The 20,442-nt window shown below is 46.0% G+C and overlaps 4 protein-coding genes and 1 non-coding gene across 9 annotated transcripts; 3 read left to right on the forward strand and 2 right to left on the reverse strand.

Moving 5' to 3' along the window:
• Positions 1-1,234: 1,234 nt before the first annotated feature.
• On the forward strand, positions 1,235-3,945 carry LOC114428607 (carboxypeptidase O-like). Its single transcript, XM_028397180.1, has 9 exons — positions 1,235-1,443; positions 1,652-1,691; positions 1,778-1,879; positions 1,954-2,058; positions 2,150-2,266; positions 2,429-2,522; positions 2,608-2,810; positions 3,503-3,587; positions 3,660-3,945. Exons 1-9 carry the CDS (start codon positions 1,376-1,378, stop codon positions 3,923-3,925), a joined length of 1,080 nt encoding a protein of 359 aa, XP_028252981.1. The 5' UTR covers positions 1,235-1,375; the 3' UTR covers positions 3,926-3,945.
• A 141-nt stretch (positions 3,946-4,086) lies between these two features.
• Positions 4,087-5,082, reverse strand: nudt15 (nudix (nucleoside diphosphate linked moiety X)-type motif 15). Its single transcript, XM_028397194.1, has 3 exons — positions 4,831-5,082; positions 4,346-4,542; positions 4,087-4,259 (listed from the first exon to the last, which is right to left on the reverse strand). The coding sequence occupies exons 1-3, from the start codon at positions 4,977-4,979 to the stop codon at positions 4,144-4,146; spliced, it is 462 nt and encodes a 153-aa protein (XP_028252995.1). The 5' UTR covers positions 4,980-5,082; the 3' UTR covers positions 4,087-4,143.
• A 490-nt stretch (positions 5,083-5,572) lies between these two features.
• On the forward strand, positions 5,573-10,141 carry trim25l (tripartite motif containing 25, like). Its single transcript, XM_028430032.1, has 16 exons — positions 5,573-6,293; positions 6,592-6,687; positions 6,763-6,996; positions 7,481-7,640; positions 7,711-7,743; positions 7,827-7,865; positions 7,942-7,986; positions 8,062-8,115; positions 8,196-8,243; positions 8,343-8,405; positions 8,476-8,637; positions 8,719-8,829; positions 8,918-8,953; positions 9,047-9,115; positions 9,196-9,261; positions 9,368-10,141. The coding sequence occupies exons 1-16, from the start codon at positions 5,658-5,660 to the stop codon at positions 9,940-9,942; spliced, it is 2,427 nt and encodes an 808-aa protein (XP_028285833.1). The 5' UTR covers positions 5,573-5,657; the 3' UTR covers positions 9,943-10,141.
• Positions 7,310-7,382, forward strand: trnaf-gaa (transfer RNA phenylalanine (anticodon GAA)). Its single transcript has one exon. It is a non-coding gene; the product is annotated as a tRNA-Phe (tRNA).
• On the reverse strand, positions 10,106-20,418 carry trak2 (trafficking protein, kinesin binding 2). Of its 5 annotated transcripts, none has more exons than XM_028430012.1 (19): positions 20,282-20,418; positions 19,092-19,146; positions 18,833-18,985; positions 18,521-18,714; positions 18,018-18,209; positions 16,016-16,075; positions 15,474-15,550; positions 15,266-15,382; positions 14,962-15,180; positions 14,800-14,878; positions 14,593-14,723; positions 14,444-14,518; positions 14,212-14,349; positions 14,046-14,125; positions 13,826-13,963; positions 13,454-13,752; positions 12,844-13,374; positions 12,662-12,761; positions 10,106-12,578 (listed from the first exon to the last, which is right to left on the reverse strand). In XM_028430012.1, the coding sequence occupies exons 4-19, from the start codon at positions 18,573-18,575 to the stop codon at positions 11,786-11,788; spliced, it is 3,084 nt and encodes a 1,027-aa protein (XP_028285813.1). In that variant the 5' UTR covers positions 18,576-18,714; positions 18,833-18,985; positions 19,092-19,146; positions 20,282-20,418; the 3' UTR covers positions 10,106-11,785. The 5 variants fall into 5 exon arrangements, with proteins under 5 accessions (XP_028285813.1, XP_028285804.1, XP_028285793.1 ...); XM_028430003.1 differs by having other exon boundaries at positions 18,833-18,998; XM_028429992.1 differs by lacking the exon at positions 19,092-19,146 and having other exon boundaries at positions 18,833-18,998; positions 20,282-20,408.
• Positions 20,419-20,442: the final 24 nt, after the last annotated feature.

The raw sequence follows: 20,442 nt of genomic DNA on the forward strand, positions 1-20,442 counted from the left end.
TTGATCTCTGTTTTATGTTGAAGTGAATTCACCTCAGTGTCATGTTACAAAAAGAAGAGGAAGAAACATTTCCAAGTAATGAAGTCAGGAGTTTGACAGAGAAGTGATGGCAAACACCTACTTACATGCACATGTAAATGCAGCTATAAGACATAATTTACTTCTTGACACAGCTTTTCAACAGGTTTACTGCACTTCATAAATCAAATGCTGCTGCAATGATTATAAAGGATTTGAAGTAAAACTAAAGGGAAGCACACATACAAAATTTAAGTTGCTATTAGTGGAGATAAGGTGTTTCCAAACATGCAGACGGCTCTGAGTCGCTCTCTCATCCAAAAGCATTACGGCTTTCATCCATCATTATGAGGAAAGAGGCTGTGATGTGTGCTGGGACACAAACACAGGGACAGGTCTTGTCTCTATATCTTACGAGCAGCTCATAAATAGACACGATGCACATGTCAGCAAAAAGAGTAGGAACAAAGAGTTGGGTTTGCTGGGGCGTTGTTAACACGCAAAGCGTTTTACAGGCAGGGTACAAACCACGCAGACAGAGAGCTCAGAATGAAGAGAAGACAGCGCTCCTACACTAATTAATCTCAGTGGACTGGTTTATATATACACCGTGGACGTGGTGAGGAAAGGCGACATCGTTTGTTTTGTTACAGCAACTTGTCTAAATAACGAGGAGGTTGACCGTTGGGATAAATACATCCTTCTTTATAGGGTGGACAGGTGTTAGCTTTTCTCTGCGCCATCATGTGTCAATCACAGTCACAGCTTGTTAGCTCTGTATGAAACATTACTGACCTCTGCTGGTCAGTTACTGCATCTACGTTTAAAGCCACAAAGGCACTACAGTCACCTGTTTGTACAAGTGGATGTTTTATAGCGTCTTATTATCATAATATAAATGACAGGATAGATAATCATAAACACATGTTAACTGAAAGAATATCAACGTGCACCCTTAACCTGAACATGTGCAGCTTTTATGTTTTTATGGCCATGTGCTGTTTGGACCAGGAGTGCATTCTTTACTTTTTCTCCCACATCTTTTGTAATCTTGTATGTCCTGTGTTTATACTATAAAAACATATTTCCATGTGTGGCTTTTACAACAAAACAGCAGCACTTTCTTGTGTTTTGAAGACTGTAAACAAGGCTTAGCAGTTTAGCTCATGTCCATTGAATCAATTAGCTTCCCAACCAAAAGGTCTAATTATGGCTTTAAACTCAGATTAAACATTAACCAACATAGTGATAACATGTGAGCTTTCAGTGGTCTGTGGCTGAGGCAAAGGTGCATCTTTATCTGATGCATGTCTCCTAAAAGACTCTCCTGAAATCAGTTTGGGTTCACAAAGTGACAATGCTTAACTCTGCTGGACTGAGCTTTGTGGTGCTGCTCTCAACAGTGGGAGCAGCCACGACAGGGAGGTGAGTTTTATATTAAAAAATGACTCATTGACTAATTTTATGTAAAAGTCAAAAATATAAAAATGATTAAAAATGTAGTTCAGATGTAGTTTTTAGCCAGATGTCTCTGCTTTTACCCTCCTAATGTGACTTGCTGGTAGTCCACTTGTTTTATGTAGTAAATAATCCTTTAAATGAGAAAAATAAATCCTGTATTTTTATGCAACAGAGCTGAGTATGACTACTACAAATACCATCCCATGACAGAGGTGAGAAGCTCCAGTCACTGCCCTCACACACACTTTGACTTTTTGACAGATCACTACACACACATTCTAACATGTAACGGTTGCAGATCACTGCCTGGATGAATCAGATGGTGAAGGAGAACCCGTCTGTGGTGACTATTGCGGACTATGGACGTTCTTATGAAAACAGGACTATTAGTTTGCTCAAGGTAATCTGAATTTCAAATGATAAAGGAGACAGAAGGATGTTAGTGTGTGCTGATGTTTGAGTGTGTTTTTCCAGATTGGCCTGAAGACTGGGCTCAAAAAGAAAGCCGTGTGGATGGATTGTGGCATACATGCCAGGGAATGGATCGCTCCAGCCTTCTGTCAGTACTTTGTCAGACAGGTAGGACGCTTGCCTTCACTTACACACGTCCTATATCCTCCACTTTATCAAAATGAGCCTGATATTTTTGTTTTTTGCTCCATCAAAACAGATTCTGCAAACTTACAAAACAGACATGAAAATGCAAAGAATGTTGAATAACATGGACTTCTACGTCACGCCAGTGCTCAATGTAGATGGCTACATCTACTCCTGGAAGAATAGCACGGTCGGTGCACGTATCTGATGGATATTTATTAATTAATACTTGTGCTCTAGGACTTAAGCCACAGGTCAACAGGATATGATTAGATAATGAAGAGACATTAAATAGGATGTAATGAAAGAAATATTTCTGATGCATGATGTATTTTATAACTCACCCAATCAGACTCGCTTGTGGAGGAAGAACAGGTCGCCAGGAGCCGCAGGCTGCTCTTGTTATGGCACCGATCTCAACCGCAACTTTGATGCCAACTGGGGCAGTGAGTGTTCTCTGGTGAAATCTGTAGCTCTAACTGGTACATACTAGTTGTGTATTGTAAATACTGTGTGATGGTGCATTTACAGCGGTCGGAGTCTCAGATGACTGCTGTTCAAACATCTACTGTGGCACCAAAGCCTCGTCTGAGCCCGAGACCCGAGCCGTAACGGACTTTATAAGAAACCTAAAGGACGAGTTTCTGTGTTTCCTCACCATCCACTCCTACGGCCAGCTGCTCCTGATTCCCTATGGACACCCCAACATCATGGCCCCCAACTACAATGAGCTGGTATTTACATTTACACATACAATGATGGCATCATAACATCTCAGGATACACAGCATTGAAGGCTCCGTATGCATACGTCCACCTTAATAAACACAATATTGCCATAGAAACTCAGCTGCAGATCACAAAACCCACATTACAAATGAGCCAATTGTTAAATTGATTTCAGGGTTTTGAATACAGTGTGTATGGAGCATTAGGACTTCACACAGCGTATACACTCCATGGCAGTGTGACAGATGTCATTAACACGACTAAGCCTGGTCAGACCTGCTCTGCTGAGACAGAGCTGTGAAGCACTGATAGTGGGGAAATGAAGGCCTGGAAGGAGAGACTTAGGCAGGTAATAACCTACTGGAGCCGTCTTCCAAAGAGAATTATGCAAACAGGATTATTTCCAAAGGTGTAGCAGAGAGGAGCTAGTGTGCTCTCTGAAACCAAACATTCATCTTCATCTTGGCAGGTTGCAGAGTCACATCAGGCTTCTATGGATGAGACTGGATTATCCTGTGGCAAAAGTGTCAAATTCTGCAGTTGAAAAGTCATTTAGAGACAGTGTGTGTGCTCCCCGGGTGGTTGTTGTTCCTATCTGACTTGCAACAACATGCAAAACAGCATGAGCTTGCAGGACACAAAAAGAAGAATTCTGCATTCTGCAGTGAAACAGTTTAATTAAAAGTCTGGCTCCTCAGATGGAGGTGGGGCTCGGTGCAGCAGAAGCCATCCGTCGGGTCCATGGAAAGGAATATGTTGTAGGAACCTCACCAGCTGTCTTGTGTATGTACCCATCCCTGATAATCGTTTTGATTTTGATTTTACTGCCAGTAATCTGATTAACTATTTCCTCAGACCCCAACTCTGGCTCCTCCAGAGATTGGGCTCGGATGCAGGGGATCCCCTTCACCTACACCTTTGAGCTGAGGGATAATGGCACGTTCGGCTTCGAGCTTCCCCAGGATCAGATCCAGCCTACCTGCGAGGAGGCGTACAGCGGCGCACTGCACATTATCTCCTACGCCCACGACATGACCTTTAATGCTGCAGCCGCCACCGCCACTGCCACTTTTTGGACCGCACTGCTGGCACTGGGTGTCACTGGCGTCTCCCTTATGTAAGGGAGGAGAGCTGTGATATGAGGCCCCAGCTTTCAGCTCTTAAGTCTGTATCAGACTCTCATAAATTATGATGTATAAATTGTGGAAGTATCTATTAAATCAATAATAATTCATCCTTGTCTCAAAGAAATGTTTGAATGTTCTGAAACATCAATAAAAAGCACAGCTTATCTTCTGTATTTGCACAAATGTTGTAAAGAAGGTTGTAACAGACACTTTCAGGGCTCAGACTGTGTGTTTCTGAATGGTTGGAAGCCTTGTTGTCTCAGGCCAGCCAGCGGCAGGAAGAGCTGCTGCTCTGGAGGGAACTCATCCCATCGTGTCCACGTCCAGCCTGCCAAAGTAGAAGAAGAAGGCCACATCGTCATCATCTTCAGCTCAGGTAGGTGCTTAAATAGACAGCAGCGTTACCTCACGTACCCTCATTCTTCTCTGGTTCCAGGTTCTGTGGCTCTCCTGACAGCTTCCTGTCCAGTTCCCCCTGCATGATGATGGTGACGTAGTGGTACTGCTCCTCCAGTCTGATGGAGTTCACCACTGACGCAAAGCGGACGTTCATTAAACGCACACCAGCTTCCTCCAGCACCTCTCTGTGAGCACATTCCTCCCACGTTTCCCTTTCATTGACAAAAAAAAGTCACATGCACAACAAGGCGTTAATGCAGGTCACATGTCAGATCCACCCACGTGTTCTATACATTCAGACATTTAATGTATGAAGTGCTCATCCTCTCTTGAAATGGCTGGACTTTTATTTTGAAAGGTCTACACACCAAACTCCATTTAAAATACATCTCATTATTATTACATTTAATGGTTGTATGTAACAGTATAAATCTATAACATGTTTAAATGTTGTACTCAGTAATACACACGCTGTATCAGATTTATGAATGGATTCCTACCCGAACTCCAGATGACCGCCGGGGAGCTGGTACGTCCCTTTGCCCATTTCACTCCTCCGCTTCCCCAGAAGAACACAGCCTGGGTGGGCAGAGTCTGTCACCAGCACCCCGACCCCGACCCCCGGACGTTTAACTGGTTTATTTGACATCTGTACGAACTCAGATGTACGAGACGAGTTAGCTAAACGCGGCTCATGCTACACTGTAGAAAGTAACACAAGAGGATTCCATGCTGTGTACTTCCGGGTTTGTTATTTTAGTTTGACGGACTACTTTTGAAAGAGATGCGTTGCTGCCATCTAGTGGCCACATATGTATAGTGGTCAGCTCCAATCACTGCAATTAGCATCTGTAAAACGGTATGACTATAATTTAGACATAATTTGCCTATTTATACAGTAAATTACAGTTTTTGTAAAAATGTATAAAATTAATAATGCTCTTTAGATGTTTATTGTAGGGTTGAAGTAAACATTTTATTTATACTGTACGCAATGGTTAAAACCACAGATTAACATAACCCAAGTAAAGTTATCTCACCCAGAACTGGAAGAAACATAAGTGCATGATTCCTCTCACTCCCTTTGTAATAAATGATAATGATTGGTCGTTCCTGGCATTGAGCAGTTTTCCATTGACACTTGTTTATCTTGCTCAACCTGCCTGGTGGCTCTGGCTCCACCCAGCTCACTTCTGCCTGTTCTCACCTCACAGACATCATTTTCTTCCTGTGTGTCCAGGTGAAACACTTGTACTTCTTACGTCTCTGGATCTCTTTCCTCTGTTTCAGAGCTTACCCTGTTCTTTGTTTTGTGGATTGTGTCATCATGAGTGCCAAGCTGTGGACAGAGGAACAGTTTAACTGCCCCGTGTGTCTGGACCTCCCAAATGATCCGGTCACCATCCCATGTGGTCACAGCTATTGCATGGCCTGTATCAAGGACTACTGGAGCAAGGATGACCCCAAAGGGATCTACAGCTGTCCTCAGTGCCGCCAGACCTTCTGCCCTAAGCCCTCACTCTCCAGGAACACAATGCTGGCCGAAGCTGTGGAGCAGCTGCGCAAAGGGAACCTCAAATCTGATGTACGTGACTCTATCCGCAGTGCCCGTGGGGTCTCCTCCTCCTCTTCCTCATCTAGATCCAAAGGAAAGCTGTCCTCCGCAGCTGTGCTGTGTGACATGTGCAAAGGAGAGGAGCGAGCAGCAGTGAAAAGCTGCCTGGTGTGTATGAGCTCCTACTGTGAGGCCCACCTGAAGCCCCACCAGACCAAGAAGGCCCTGAAGCAGCATGAGCTCATCGCACCCACAAGCAATCTGGCTGATAAGATCTGCACCCAGCACAAGTACCTGCAGGAGCTGTTCTGTCGCCAGTGTAAGGTGTTCGTCTGCTGGCTGTGCACCAGTAACCAGCATAAAGGCCACGACTGTGTGTCCACCAAGGCTGAGAGGCTGGAGAGACAGGTACACAAGTCAAAACCATAAAGTATTTATTTCTACTAAACATCTTCATTTGTGAGGGGTTCAGCCTTCTAGCAGGCCTCCTGTAAGCTCTCCATTGTTGTGTCTAATAGGTTTCTGTTAAAGGTGTCGTCCTCTCTTCCTTTTGTGCATCCTAGCCAGGCTGAAGACATTCCTAACTACATTCCTGTACATTCATAATGCTCCACCCTCTCATGCCATGTCACCCTTACAGCGCTTCCTTGAGTTTGTGCCTGTCTGTGGGATTTGTTTGTGATGGGGTTGTTGTGTCTTCTTGCAGAAAGTACTAACAGAGATGCAGGCAGAGAACCAGCAAAGGCTTAAAGACAGAGAGCAGGAGCTGAAGGACTTGAAGAAGATGATGGAGCTGATGAAGGTTTGTAAAAAGCAGAAGAGTTGTCAGCATAGAAAGCTTTTTATTTCCTATTAAAGCTGTGTATTTGTTGAACAGCAGTCTACAGGCAAGGTGCATGATGACACAGAGCAGGTGCTGGTGGAGCTGCAGCGCTCAGTGGAGCGTCTACAGGAGCTGCTGCAGGAGGTGCTGGATAAGGCCAGCCAGGAGAAAATGGGCCAAGCCCAGGAGGTTGCTGACAAACTTGAAGCTGAGATAAAGGAGCTGAAGAAGAGGGACACTGAGATGAAGGACCTGGCTTGCTGTGAAGACCACATCCACTACCTGCAGGTAGGCTCCCTGAAGCATTTTCACCACATGGTACAAATCAGAAAGGGAGTCAACAGCTCTGACATCCCTCTTCAGCGCCATTCACGCCTCAATTCATGTCAGCTTTGGGTTGTTAATGAGCTGTTAGCCATGTGAGTATCGACTGAGTCACCACCCACAGATGGCCTCAACTAAAAACCTACAAAGTCTCCAGTCGTCTAAACTGAAACTCCAGTTGCTTTCAGCCTGTCTGTGTGTGGGATGGGGGTTTCTGTTTCAATCAGGCTCAGTTGTTTTTTCACACTGGTTGGCTGCCATGTTTGTTTTTTTTGCAGCCGAAATAGCTCAGTTGGGAGAGCGTTAGACTGAAGATCTAAAGGTCCCTGGTTCGATCCCGGGTTTCGGCATTTATGTTGAACTACCTGACTACTAGTCAGTCTTTGGTGATGAGTGATTTTCTGAGCCTCAAGGTTGGAGTTTTATGGTTCTCACGTTTTTCCATCAGACCTGTGAGTTTATGTGCAGCCCCCTCGAGTCTGGAGATCTGCCTTCAGTGCACGTCAATCCTGATGCTTCTTTTGAGCCTGTGCGAGACTACATCTTGGACCTACAAGAGCGTGTGGAGGATCTGTGCAACCAGGAGCTTAGCAAGATCACCAAACAAGGTTGGTCACTCCTGTTTACTGACATATGTGGTAAGGATCTTTTTTCATCATATTGTCTGCTCTCTTTCAGTCAACGACACCACACTGTTCACTCTTGGAGATGGTGAGTTCCACTCGTTGCCTTCTTTTCAATAAAAAGTTTGTAGAAACTTTAAACTTAACTATGACTTTGCTCATGTCATTTAGCCAACAGGAGCACGGGACAGAAAGGAGGGATATTTAAATGTGAGTGTTGTATTTTATTTTGAAATCTGAACAAAGAGAATGAAAAAAAGAAAGACACCGATTCTTCTTTCTCTAGTGTTTTCTGGTTTGGGTTCCCGTGGCACAAACACCCGTTCAGCAGGTATGTTCAGTGTTTTTCTGCCTATATTTAATCCACCATGACTTTATTCATAATGGTTTCAATCATTTTCTACAGCTTCCACACCCAGTATCTCAGTTGGAGTGCGAAGTACGGACAGACGAGGAGTTGGTACTGTACATATTTGTTAAGCTACATGTGACAATAGTAAAAGCAGCTCAGTGACATGACAGACAATGTCTCTGCTTCAGGTACAGGCCTCAAAAGTCAGGATGTGAGGAGCAGAGACACACCAAGAGGTGAGAATTGGCTTCTGTTAGCTTGGAGGAAGTTGTAGAAAAATTTTGTGTGTGTGTGTGTGTGTGTGTAGGTTTAAAAATGTGTTTTCCTTGTTGTAGATCGAGGCAACACACACTCACCCAGGTTAAGGGACCGACAGAGGAGAGAGGAAAGAGAGACAGGTAAGTAAGCTCAGATCAGTTTGTACTCAAGCCACGGAAAAAACCCTGACCTCACATGTCTCTCAAATAGGGAGGGAGACCAACCTCCAGCCCAGACCCAGCCCCACCCCCAGCCGCAGGGAGTCTCAGTCTCTCTGGAGCAGGTCCAGTCAGAGCCGAACTGCCCCTGCAGCAACACCAGCTCCGACTCCAGTCCCTGCTACTCCAGCTCCAGCTCCAGCTTCAACTGGAGGTGTGTTCACATTGTTTCTGTTATTTTTTAATAGTGAAGCTCTGACAAACAGAAAGTGACGCTCTGTTTTTCATTGATCAGGTTTCAGTCGTATGTCATCAATCACCAGCATCTTCCGCTCCCATCGCCGTGGTGCTAACCAGGCCCAGGCTGCTCCAGCCAGTAACACAGAGTCTGCAGGAGGAAATCCATGTAAGTCCTGTGTGGTAGAAAAGTCCTCATTTATAGGACATAAAGCTGATGTCAGTGTGGTCGAATTTATTTGTTTTACATTCATAAGGGGGGATGGCTGCCCTGTCAGAAACACCAACAGAAGGTAAGATGGCTGTAAATACAAACTGAATGTGTCATAATGGCACGGTCAATGACTGAACACAGGCGTGTCTAATGCTGCTTTCCTATTGGTCAGTTAACCCCAGTCTCTTCTTGGACTGCCCCACCCCAGATGCCAATAATCATGCTCCTGCCTTTCCTGCATGTGAGTTTAAAAAAAGGTTTATTATAATAAAAACAATGTAAATACACAAAATCATGAAAATCACGTGTTTGATTTTTCAGTGAGAGAAATAAACATCGACAGCATCCAAGCTCCAGAGCCAAGGACCAGAGAGGAATTCCTGCAATGTGAGCACTGACTTTACAAAACAGATCTGTGTCCATGACAACAGAGAATTCTCTGTGAAATTATTTAAGAATATGTAAACAATTCTGCACCAAATCTTTTTTCTAGATGCTGTAAACTTGACCCTCGACCCAAACACAACACACAAACGGTTGACCCTCACCGAGGGCAACACAAAAGCCATCCTGCAGGGAGCTGCGCAGCCATACCCCGACAACCCTCAGCGCTTCGACGGCTGGACTCAGGTGATGTGCCACAGTCCGCTATATACACAACGCTGCTACTGGGAGGTAGAGTGGAGAGGCCGCGGCTCCTCCATGGGCGTAGCTTACGGGGCGATGTGCAGGAAGGGCTCCGATGCCAGGTCAGGACTCGGCTACAATGCTCAGTCCTGGACGCTGGAGCTATCGGACACCTGCTGCTCAGCCATGCACGACAATGAGAAGAAGGACATACCGGTCACCTATTCCCCACGTCTGGGCATCTATCTGGACCTCTCTGCGGGGACGCTGGCGTTCTACAGTGTAGCTGAAAACATGACACACCTTCACACCTTCCGCGCCAACTTCACTCAGCCGCTGTACGCCGCCTTTGGGGTGGGGAGTGGAGTCGGGGTGGGTCTGGACTTCGCACTTGGACAGTTTACCTCAAGTTCTGATAGCATCAAGATCTGTCAGATGTGAGATTGCAGGAGGGACGACTGACTGACCACACTGACTGAAACTACTCATGGACACTGAAAATCAGTCAAAGTTTCTGATCTGATCTATTTTGGTTCAGACTGAAATATCTCAAAAAGCATTTGAACAGTTTGACATGAATCATAATAACACAGGAAGACAGACATTTAGTTTCCATTGATTTATTTTAAAAAAGAGGCAACTGAATAATGGTCACGGAGGGATGATGATGATGATGTTGGGAGGGAGAGATATGAAGTCATCTCAGATATTTGATATTTGAACTGCTTCACAAAGAAAGACTGGATCTGACCGCTGAATGGAAAAGATCACTGGATGTGCCTTCTTTTAACTTTCTCTACTTGATTTTTTTAAATACATTGCTGCTAATGAGCTCTAAATGCATCACATGTAACCCTGAAAATTCTTCAAAAATAAAAATAATAGCTTGATCTGGATTCCCTTCATGTGGAAAGCAAAAAAAAAATAATAATAATAACATATATGAAAATCTTACACCAAAATGTTAGCATTGTAACAGGCACACATTATGCAAGCTTTTCCTTATTAATATGTTAATAAAAAATAAAAGTGCAGTCACAGATTAATGGATGTTAGGAGCAGCAAGTCTCAAGGTTGAAGGGTCACAGGGAGACACGCACAAAGCTTCATTATTACTATAATATGAGGAAAATCTATATCTAATAATCTAATATATTGTACTGATACAAACAGAAAACCTGGATGTGATGCACAACTAAAATCTGTGGTTTTTTTCCCCCTCTTAAAACTCTGACCCTGAAGGCCTCACAGGCCTGAGACAAGCTTGATGGCTAAAAACTGAAAACCAGTGCTGTGACACTGAGCAGTGATCCTCAAATGAGCACAACCTTAAAACCCCTTCTGAGTGCAACTATATACAAACATGGCTTAACCAAATCAGGACAGTGCTGGCTTCTACATAAGGCCTCATACTGTTAAAAAACACATAAAACGCCAGGACCTGAAGGAAAAGGCAGACCCCTTTTTTTTTGTTTATTTTCTTGAGACTGCCTCCCTGGCGTCTTGATTTGGTTTTGACCTTTCAGCCTGGCCCCACCTGTCTGCCAAACAGGTGCATGCTGGGACCTGTAGGCAACGTTGCTTTTCATGCAGACGCTCAGGCAGCTGCACATGGACGGTTACCAGACATCCGTGCAACAAAGGACTACTGAAAAACCCATTATATAATATTAAAACTGGCATGGTCCGACTACGAGATTAGCCTGGCAGTATGCTGTTAAACCAGCTAAATGTCTTCTAGCTAGTCCTGAAGTAATAAAAGCAACGTCTCTTCTGACTCTGAAGGCTTGTGTTAGTGAGGCAGATGTCCTTTAGCATGATACAGACTAAAGCTTTTCCAACCCACGACAGAACAAGCCCTTGAAGCAGTAAAACCCTGGATACTCAGCCTTCCTCTATTCACCGTCTTCTTTTCTCTTCTGATAAATACCGGACTTGCTTTCATACCCTTTCCTCACTCTTTTCTAATCCACTTCCACAAACCCTCATACACTTACACATTGTTCTTTCTTGCTCTCCTCTCCCTGTAGCTGAATACCCAAAGCCTCGCAGAAGAACCACTAAAACACAAAACACAAAAACTTAATTCGGAGACAAGCTAAGGCCTTTTTTACTAGCATCATGGCAGACATCTACTAACACAGACTCCGCGGTATCACTAAAAACAGTCAGTTTAGTTGTGCTTAAAAATGAAGTCATAAAAAGGAAGGATTGTTCTGCCCACTGATGCCCTGACTTCTCTCTCCAAAAAGCAAAACGGGGAGGTCTATCTGCCTCCACCACCTCAGCGTTTGGCTGAGCTTGATGAGGGGTAGGAGACTGAAGCAAGATGCCGGCGATGCTGTTTTAAGTTTCCCCATGACGGTGGGGGGAGAGCTAAGGAGGTGGGGTGAGGGAGAGGTGCACGGTGTCCGGATGGCTTTCCAGTTTGGGCGCCGATCATAGCTGGGAGGCTCTGGTTGCGCCTCAGGCCGTCCAGCAGGCTCCCCCCGCCTGCCGACACAAAAGTTGCAGAATCCTGGCGCAGCACCGTGGCGTCAGACTCTGACCCGTGAAGGACCTTGGTGAATCCTAACCGCCGCAGCCGCTCCACTAGGCCCACATTGGCTGGGTCGGGCTTGGCTCGGCCTGCCTTAGGTGAGGAAACTAGGGCTGGGGTGTCCTGGGAGGAGCTTGGCAGGTCAGGATGTGGGGCACGGCCCAGGTTCAACCCATAAACGTCTTGGAGAAAAAGCTCTGCGGGCCGTGATGCAAGGAAATTGTCAGCTGGGTGTTGGCGGGACTCGAGTGGCACTGGGGAGGGAGGAGGTGAGTGGGAGGGGGAGTTAGGTGGTGTGCCTGGCAGAAGGCGGAAGAGGGGCTGGCGTGTTGTGGGCTTCGGGGATGAAGGGGGTTTGTCAGTGGAGACTTGTGCAGAGATACCCCTTTCCAGGACTAGTTTAGCCAGGCCGCCTGGGGGCGCAGCAGACCGTCGAAGGGGGAAAGAGTCACCCAGGCTCAGTCTGCAGGGAGTCACAGGGGTGCTGGGCCCGGTCCTCATGGAGCTGGGGGTGTTGGCCAAAAGGGGTGACTGAGAACTAGAAAACAGAGACAAACACAAAAGATGAAGCAGAGATGTGAATTAAATGTGTGCTGTTGAATATCTGTCCTGTGAACGTACCTTTGGGTGACCTGTGTGACGTCACTCGGGTGTAGGATGCGACAGGTGGTGAAGGTGTAGGTGGAGAAGGTGGAGCTCTGACACTTTCCTGGGTTTTGAACTGAACACAAATCAAACTGACTCAGACTGCGAGTTTTTGACACACTGAAAGCTTCTATTTAAATATTAAAAGTGTTATTTACCAGATAAAGATGTTGTTGTTGTTGTTGTTGTTGTTGTTGAGGTGCTGACTTGACTTTGTGATTGCACTGTGGCTGTAGAGGCTCCTGGAATAGGCTGAGCCGATGGGCTGGACTTCTCTGTGACATGACGGGGTGTTAGAAGGAGGTCTGACTGGACTGAGGAGGACGCAACAGGTGTCCCAAGTGATGTCAGGTTGGTGACGGTAAGAGGAGTGACGGGGAGAGGTGACACTGAATGTTTTCTGTCCTTTCTTTCCTCAGGTGTGGATGAACAGCGCACCTTGAACGTGATCCCACCTTCCTCTTCTTCCTCATCATCTTCCTCCTTACTCCGCTCTGCCACACCTTTCTCCAGGACAGCCATCTTTCTCTGTTCCTCGTCCTCCTCATCCTCCTCCATGTCAGACAGGTGGTATACATCATCCTGAGCCAGGGGGCGGAAACCTTTGGTCACTACCCCTGGGTGTGGGTCCAAGATGGTGGCCAGGTGAGGTTTGGCCAGCTGCTGCCAGTGGTGGAGTGTCAGGGAGCCTGAGGAGTAAAATGAGTAAGACTGCTGTAGAACTGATGTAACAGAACCTGAAACAGTAAACGGGACCTGATAATATACCTTCCATGGGTTTGACAATCTGAAGCTTCTCAGGGAGGAACGTCTTAAAAACACTGGAGCTGAAGGAGATGTCTGATAGGTTGGAGAAGGAGGAGAACACACTGCCCATTGGTGAGCTGCAGCTGCTGCCCTCCCCATCCTTGTCCGCTGCTGCCACGGCCTGCAGCTTCTTCTCACGCTCCGTCTGGAAGAACTGACGCTCGCAGAGGAAGTTCTGCCGCCGCAGTGACAGGCGGTGGAGTGCTTTGGTGAGGTCGTTTCCTCCTGGAGAGCCAGGCTGGCCCATTTTCACCTCCTCGCTGCAGACACAGACACATGTTGACACCCTGACACTTCTTCCAGAGAAGGAAGCCATTATTCTTCATCACTCACCCAGTAGACTGGAAGGGCTGTGCCGTCATGACAAGAGAGCTCCGACCAGAACCAGGGATGGGAGGTGTGGCTGAAGCCGGCCGCGATGCAGTGGCCTTGACAGAGCGGACTGTTTGGAAAACTCGCTTCTGAGAAATTCTGCAAAGAGAAAAGGACAAAGGTCAAAGGTCGAAGTAGACTACTGAATGAGAGGCTCCATTTAAGATGGTGCTGGTGTTACCTTTGGTCCTGAAAGGCGGTCTCTTCCTCTACACTCAGCTCTCTCCTCATGGTGCCCTCGATCTCTGCTGCCAGGGAGTCCTGTTTACACAGACACAAGTTTGCTTCTGAGTTCTCCTTGTGTTGAGCAAAGTTAAACTCAAACTGTGTTTGAGTTGAACTCTCACCATCGGGTAGAGGCCGTAGGAAAGATGCCGTCTCAGCCCGGCAGAGGGAGTGTTTTTACTCCGAAGCTCTTTGATCTCCTCCTGTGACTCGTGGAGCATCTCCACACACTCTACGTTCCTCTCTGCCAGCTCGTTCAGCTACAGCATACGCACACACAAAACTGTCAGTTGCACGGTCTTCAAAAAATGCACATAGCAGCTTGTTGTTTGTTGTGCTTGTGTGAGACTGCACCTCTGCTGTGAGCTGTCTCTGGGCATCTTTGGAGGCCTGCAGGTGGATCCTCAGCTCCTCCTTCTCCAGAGCCAGCTAGAAAGACAACACAGGGTTTACACAAACACACACACACACACAGTCCGTGTTTGTAGTTAACCTGTGCCTACCTCCTTCACTCTGTGTTGCAGCTCTACAATCTGGGAGAGCAGCTGAGCGATCTCCTCCTGGTGTCTGAGAAGCTCCTCGTTTTTGTGAGACAGCTCGTCTGTCAGAGACACCATCTGGGTGTTGGACTCACCTGAGACGAGGTATATGCCACATGAGATAATAAAATTACATTTCTGACCTGTAATTGAGTTGAATGTGTGACTCACGCAGTTCCTTGACACAGTCGTTCACTAGCTGCTGCTCCTTCTCCTCATAGGAGATGGTATCCCTCTTCAGCTGACATGCCTGAAGCAGACAAACTTTTATAACACCAACCACAAAGGTAACGTCTCCTTCAGGACTGTAATAACTTCCTGAGAACTACCTACCTCAGACCTCAGTGTCAGGTTCTCCTCCTCCAGCTCCTGCAGTTTGTTCTGCAGAGACTCCAGCTGGCTGAGCGCGGCAGCGGCGGTGGCCCCCCCCAGCGGCTGAGGCTGCCGCAGGGGGGTAGACACACTGGAGTCGGTCTCGCTCTCCTCCGAGGCACTGGCCACCATGCGAAGCAGCTCGTCCTTTTTACTAAGCTCATGCTGCAGCTGGTGGACCTGGACAGTGAGGAGGTGGGTTTCAGTTCCTGTAGTAGAAACATTTAATTTCTCTAATAAGATAAGCTGATGTACATTATTGTACCTGGTCCAGAGTCTGTGCTAGCTGCTCCTCTAAGGCCTCATTGCGTTCCTGCAGCAGATGATTTCTTTGCAGAAGTGACTGACCGATCCGAGCTGCCAGCTCCAGGTCTCTGTCCCGCTGTCCAATAACAACACACGACACCCAGGGTCAACAAAGCTGCTTCTTCATGGAGAGAGCCTACACTTGTGTCGAATGAATCAACACCTACCTCAGCCAAAAGGTGCGTGACCACTTCGATATCATTGTAAGTCTTAGTCATCTGCTCCACGCGGTCTGCACTGAGGACTGCACAGAAGGAACAGTGTTACACATGCAACTCAGAAAACACACTCTGGTATGTGCATGCAAATGTGCAAACAAGCAACAATTAAAAAAAAAACTAAAAAAAAAACACAAAAGCACCACATCACTCTAAAACTAATAGACACACAACTTGAACATGCCAAGTTTACTACTTAATACAACATTCAAACAACACGAGCAGTGGGGTTGCTAGTGGTCTGAATGTAAGAGAAACATTCACTTTAATTTAGTCAAAAAGAGACCACTCACGCTGCAATCAGTGCTACAGTACTACAAGCCATCTACAGCAGATCTATGCTATGTGAACGTCTTATCTGCTGTTATCTACATGCGAAAATTGATACAGGTGCTCCCAGTCTAAGTCGCTCTCAAACACTGCAGATAAATGAGTTTATTAAGCAGAACAGGCAGGTAAGGGGGGAGAGAGAGAGAGAGAGAGAGTGATACCTTTGGAGAGGCTCTGAGAGCCGGGATGGGAATAGGAAGAAGGCTCCAAAGCAAGATATGCTAGTGAGAGACGGAGAGAAGAAGGAACAGTTCAGCAGGAGGGACAGAGCATCACAGAGGGAGAAGTGAGAAGCAGAGAGTGAAAGCTGAGGCTTTAATAAATCAACATTAGTTTGTCGAGAGGAGCTACACATCAATTAGTCTGGTCCACTTTTAGCACCTGAGTGGGTGTCAGCGGCGCTGCACAGCTCCCAGTTCCACCTGTTCAAAGAAAAGTGACACTGGCCTAACAACATCTAGTCTGTTAAAAAAAAACATCAGGAAGAACTGCTGATTTAATTTCAGATACAGAGAAAATAACAACTACAAGTCCTGATAGATTTTCCTTTTTTCAGATTTAGTTTCCATTTCAGCAAAGGATTAAATGCAACAAGCAGAACAGATGAGTGCAGTAATCTGAGGCCCACTGTGACCTCTGGATGTGGACGCTGCACTCTCCTCCAACAACCAGGCAAGTAAAAATAACCGCTGAGCAGCTATCTTTGTTTGATACAGGAAGACAGTAATGGAACACACACTCTAGATACAATGTCACACAGACATAAATTGTCCCTTTACCTGCTGGATGGAACATGGTGGCGTCATTGTGTCCCTTGTTGGATTTGATCGTGATCTACCACACATGAATGACTTACAAAAACAAAGTGACTGCACAGCTTCAAAGTGTAAAACGAGGATAATCCTTTTGATATTGATTCATGGGGTAGGCGCACTCTGGACCCTTTAAGTCGTAGCCGTCTGGACTTTTGGCACCAATAAACTCCAGCTGCAGATACTGTATTAGACATATTTTCAGCTGCAGCTGTCTGCTGTTTTGTTTTACAGCTCTCGCTTCCAATTTCACACCACGACACAAAAACACACCTGAGATGCTTCAGCATGCTTCTCACATATCACTTTATATTTATATTTCTGATGAGCAGGGGCCATTTAGATATTTACATGCCATTGCCTCTCTGCAGGTCTCTATTTATATGCTGTGTTTGATTATACTCTACAGAAGTGGGGCAAACCGGAATATGAAACTAAGCCTCCCTCACTGTGCCCCTTCTCCTGCACGTGCGACACACATTTCTTTCATTTCATTATTACGCCTGTTCCTGCCGTGCACCGCAATCTGTTTTTCTCTGAAAGTGGCTTTGCTGCAGTTTTTCAGTCAAAGTCACTGAAGACGACTTTTCTCACACAAACAAATCTTTCGAGGACACAAAAGCAGAAAGCAAACAAACGCAGGACGTTGTGCCTCTCCAACATTGCTCCCGCATACCACAAGTTTTTTTTTGAATGTAAACAACACAGAGACCAGCCCACTTCCTGTCTTTCAAGTAACACTTTCCCCTCCACCCGTCTCATTCTGTCTGACCCTTGCCAACATGACTACAGCTCGCCCCTTCTCTCTGGCTATCACACACACATACTGCAGTACAGTGCCATCTGCACTCACCTTCCATGGCAAAGTTATCGTACGCCTCCTCATTGTGGATGTTAAACACCGGCATAGTCCTTCTCTGCTGTCTACTGCCTCGTCCTCTGCCTCTATCTGTCCTCTCTGCAGCCCCGCTCACCCCCCCCCCTCTCTCATCACTGTCTGTCCCGTGACTCCGGCCCTGGCTTTGAACTCAGCTGCACTTAACTCTGGCTGGATCACTAGATTCCTCTCTCACTCACTCACACACACACTCACAGTGTCAAACACTGTCACAAACAAACAGACACAATGACGACCCCTGTGTCAAATAATATCCACTGTAAATCCCTGTGATTGTAATTGAACTGGATTTGCACTGTATAAAATGAGTCCCTCACGTGCCTAACACACTCAGATGCGCCATCTGCTCAATGATGTCACTGCAGGCTTAACCAATCAAAAGACACCAAAACAAAGTGGTGATTTATCCATCTATATCTGTGCATGAGCAGCAGTTTTTCCCGAAGCACTTACTCATGTAGCGAAACGTCTCCTCAGCCAGTAGGGGGGAGATGGCGTTGTTCTGGACAGGCCCTTCGTCTGGAGAGCAGCTCGGGGACACCACCCAGTCCTGGCTGTCTGAGAGGTACACAGAGCCGGAGCCGGCCGAACCAGAGCCCACTGAGCCAGAGCCATAGTGCTTCCCACTGCTGCCCAGCCCCTCGTCTGGATAGAGAACATATCAACAAAGTATATTCACTAAAAAACATGCATTAAATATTAAGCAGGAAAATGATGATGGCTGCTTTTGAGATTTGAGCGTGGGCTGAGGAAGCATTTCACCGAGTGTGTGTGGGTGTGTGTGTGTTCTCTTGGCTTGGGCACTGTACGAGCCAATGTCCTTCCACTTGAGCAAATATGTGGTTTACTGGGACAGATGGGGCTAATAATAGCATCAGGCCTGAAGACAGAGCAGCCTCGGGGAAGTGTGACAGCAGCAGTTAAAACTGTAAATCCTGCATCCAAAAACATCCAACCTGTCTCTGTGCTCGACTCTTTCTTCTCCACAGCCCGGGGTTTGACCTCAAACATGTCCTGTCCTTGGAGCTGGGGATCGGGGGAGAATCCCCACCCACACAAACACAAAGCTGGACAGAAGACGGAAGTCGCTATCGCTGTGACATCACATCCTGTTCTTGCGCTGAAGGGTGGTGCCTATGCACCCCTTTACCTGCAACAGAGGAGAGATGTGCAATGAGGACATGAAACCTAATGAGGCAGATTGGAGAAGGTAATTATGAAGACCATACACAGACTGCTGTTGGACAATTCAGCCACTTGTTATTCACCTCCATTCAAGGTCAGTCATTAAGAATTATTGCCACAAGAAGAGAGTAGTAGAAAGCTGCTCAGCTGCTTTGAATGAGGCATCAGATTCTGGGGGGGTCTGAGGGGGAAAGCCTGACCGGTCTCACTTCCTGTTGCAGTGACTCCATGGGGACCTTAAAGGGATGGCTGGAGGAATGAGACAGGATGTGCATAGCAACAGTGAAAACTACATATTTTTAAAGTAAGTACTATACGCCCACCACCATCAGCATCACTGACCTTAGTGCTTGGTCTGTGCACGCAGAGACACATGCATGTGTATGAGTGAGCATGCCTGTGTAAAGAGAGTCCTTAGGCAACATTCAACCTCTGCTTACATAACAGTACAGGAGATTAAAGGAGATGTGATGCACGCAATGCTACTGCTGCTTGCCATTAGAGGCCTGGCAGATATACTGACCCAGTAAAGACCCAGGTATTGACTGACATATACTGGACGTATAACAGTTTGCATTAGGCTTTGAAACAAGTGTATGCACAGTCATCTTCCAAATGCATTCTTCTTCTTTTCCTTAAATGTAAATGGCAGTGTCTGTGAGTCATCTAGTAACACAGACAGACAGCATCACCATGTAGAATAACACACATCCACAACCATTGTTTGGTTTTAAAAGCCTGGATAATAAAATCTGACCCAGAAACCACCACTTAATGTGACATTACAGCAAGGTAAAATCCGCTGCAGCACTGAAAGTGACTCACAAGCAGGGACTGTCTGCTAACATATCCTTTCAAATCTGAGCTGCATATTCAGCTGATGCTCTAATCCAAAGTGACCTGCAACCTGTGCAGCATCATAAAACCAGTGTCTGCACTGAGACCCTACAGAGCAAACTGGACAGGGACTTGAAAATTCACCTTAAAGCCAAAAAATAGGACATGGCATGTGACACCGTCTGGACCAGAGGATTTATTTACATAACCAAAAATCTGTGACTGGAACATCCTCATCATGCCATGCCAATGGAATTACCCAAATACTAATCTGATCTGACTACCAGCAGAATTCCACCTCCCTTTTATCTACAAGCTGAACAAAGCTTTTAGCCGTTTTACATGGAAACCTTGAAAGACAATTATCATTTTTCAAATTGTTTTTATGAAAGAAACATGTAACAACTATTGTAAAGGGGGTCATTTAAAAGGATGGATAGCCGAACTTTAGCAGGCTAGCTAACATGTATTATTACATTATAAAACTAGAGTTTATTTACAGGGGAAAAATTGACGCTGGAGATTCTTTACATTAAATATTACTCATTAGATGGCTTCGCGATCGGATGCCAGCTTCACCGTTGCTTAGCATTGCGTAAGCTAACGATGCCATCGCTAGCTTAAACCGACAGCATTCCTCGCGCAAAGATCTATATATAAATTAAATATAATATTTGAATATTTATAAAGCTCACCCTGTTTCAGTATGATTCCAAAGCATGGGTAATTCCAGAGGTACATGCGGTGTCTGTCAAACCCTTCACCAAACCCTCAAACAATAGAGGTGAAGGAAGGGAGGGAGCTGACAAACAGCTCAGTGCGTCATCAAGTGGTGACAGTTGGCCTGTGACGTTTA

Source organism: Parambassis ranga, chromosome 2, assembly GCF_900634625.1.
Source record: "Parambassis ranga chromosome 2, fParRan2.1, whole genome shotgun sequence".
Classification (NCBI taxonomy): Eukaryota; Metazoa; Chordata; class Actinopteri; family Ambassidae; genus Parambassis; species Parambassis ranga.

Coding starts and splice junctions, on each gene's coding strand:
- trim25l (XM_028430032.1), top strand. CDS start 5,658: ATGAGTGCCAAGCTGTGGACAGAGGAACAGTTTAACTGCCCCGTGTGT. Junction 8,116..8,195: donor TACGGACAGACGAGGAGTTG/GTACTGTACATA, acceptor TCTCTGCTTCAG/GTACAGGCCTCAAAAGTCAG. Junction 8,954..9,046: donor GTCAGAAACACCAACAGAAG/GTAAGATGGCTG, acceptor CCTATTGGTCAG/TTAACCCCAGTCTCTTCTTG.
- nudt15 (XM_028397194.1), bottom strand. CDS start 4,979: ATGTCAAATAAACCAGTTAAACGTCCGGGGGTCGGGGTCGGGGTGCTG. Junction 4,543..4,830: donor GGCGGTCATCTGGAGTTCGG/GTAGGAATCCAT, acceptor TGTCAATGAAAG/GGAAACGTGGGAGGAATGTG. Junction 4,260..4,345: donor GGAACCAGAGAAGAATGAGG/GTACGTGAGGTA, acceptor CTACTTTGGCAG/GCTGGACGTGGACACGATGG.
- LOC114428607 (XM_028397180.1), top strand. CDS start 1,376: ATGCTTAACTCTGCTGGACTGAGCTTTGTGGTGCTGCTCTCAACAGTG. Junction 1,444..1,651: donor GGAGCAGCCACGACAGGGAG/GTGAGTTTTATA, acceptor TTTATGCAACAG/AGCTGAGTATGACTACTACA. Junction 1,692..1,777: donor AATACCATCCCATGACAGAG/GTGAGAAGCTCC, acceptor TAACGGTTGCAG/ATCACTGCCTGGATGAATCA.
- trak2 (XM_028430012.1), bottom strand. CDS start 18,575: ATGTTTGAGGTCAAACCCCGGGCTGTGGAGAAGAAAGAGTCGAGCACA. Junction 13,964..14,045: donor ACCGCCTTTCAGGACCAAAG/GTAACACCAGCA, acceptor TTCTCTTTGCAG/AATTTCTCAGAAGCGAGTTT. Junction 13,375..13,453: donor GATTGTCAAACCCATGGAAG/GTATATTATCAG, acceptor TTTACTCCTCAG/GCTCCCTGACACTCCACCAC.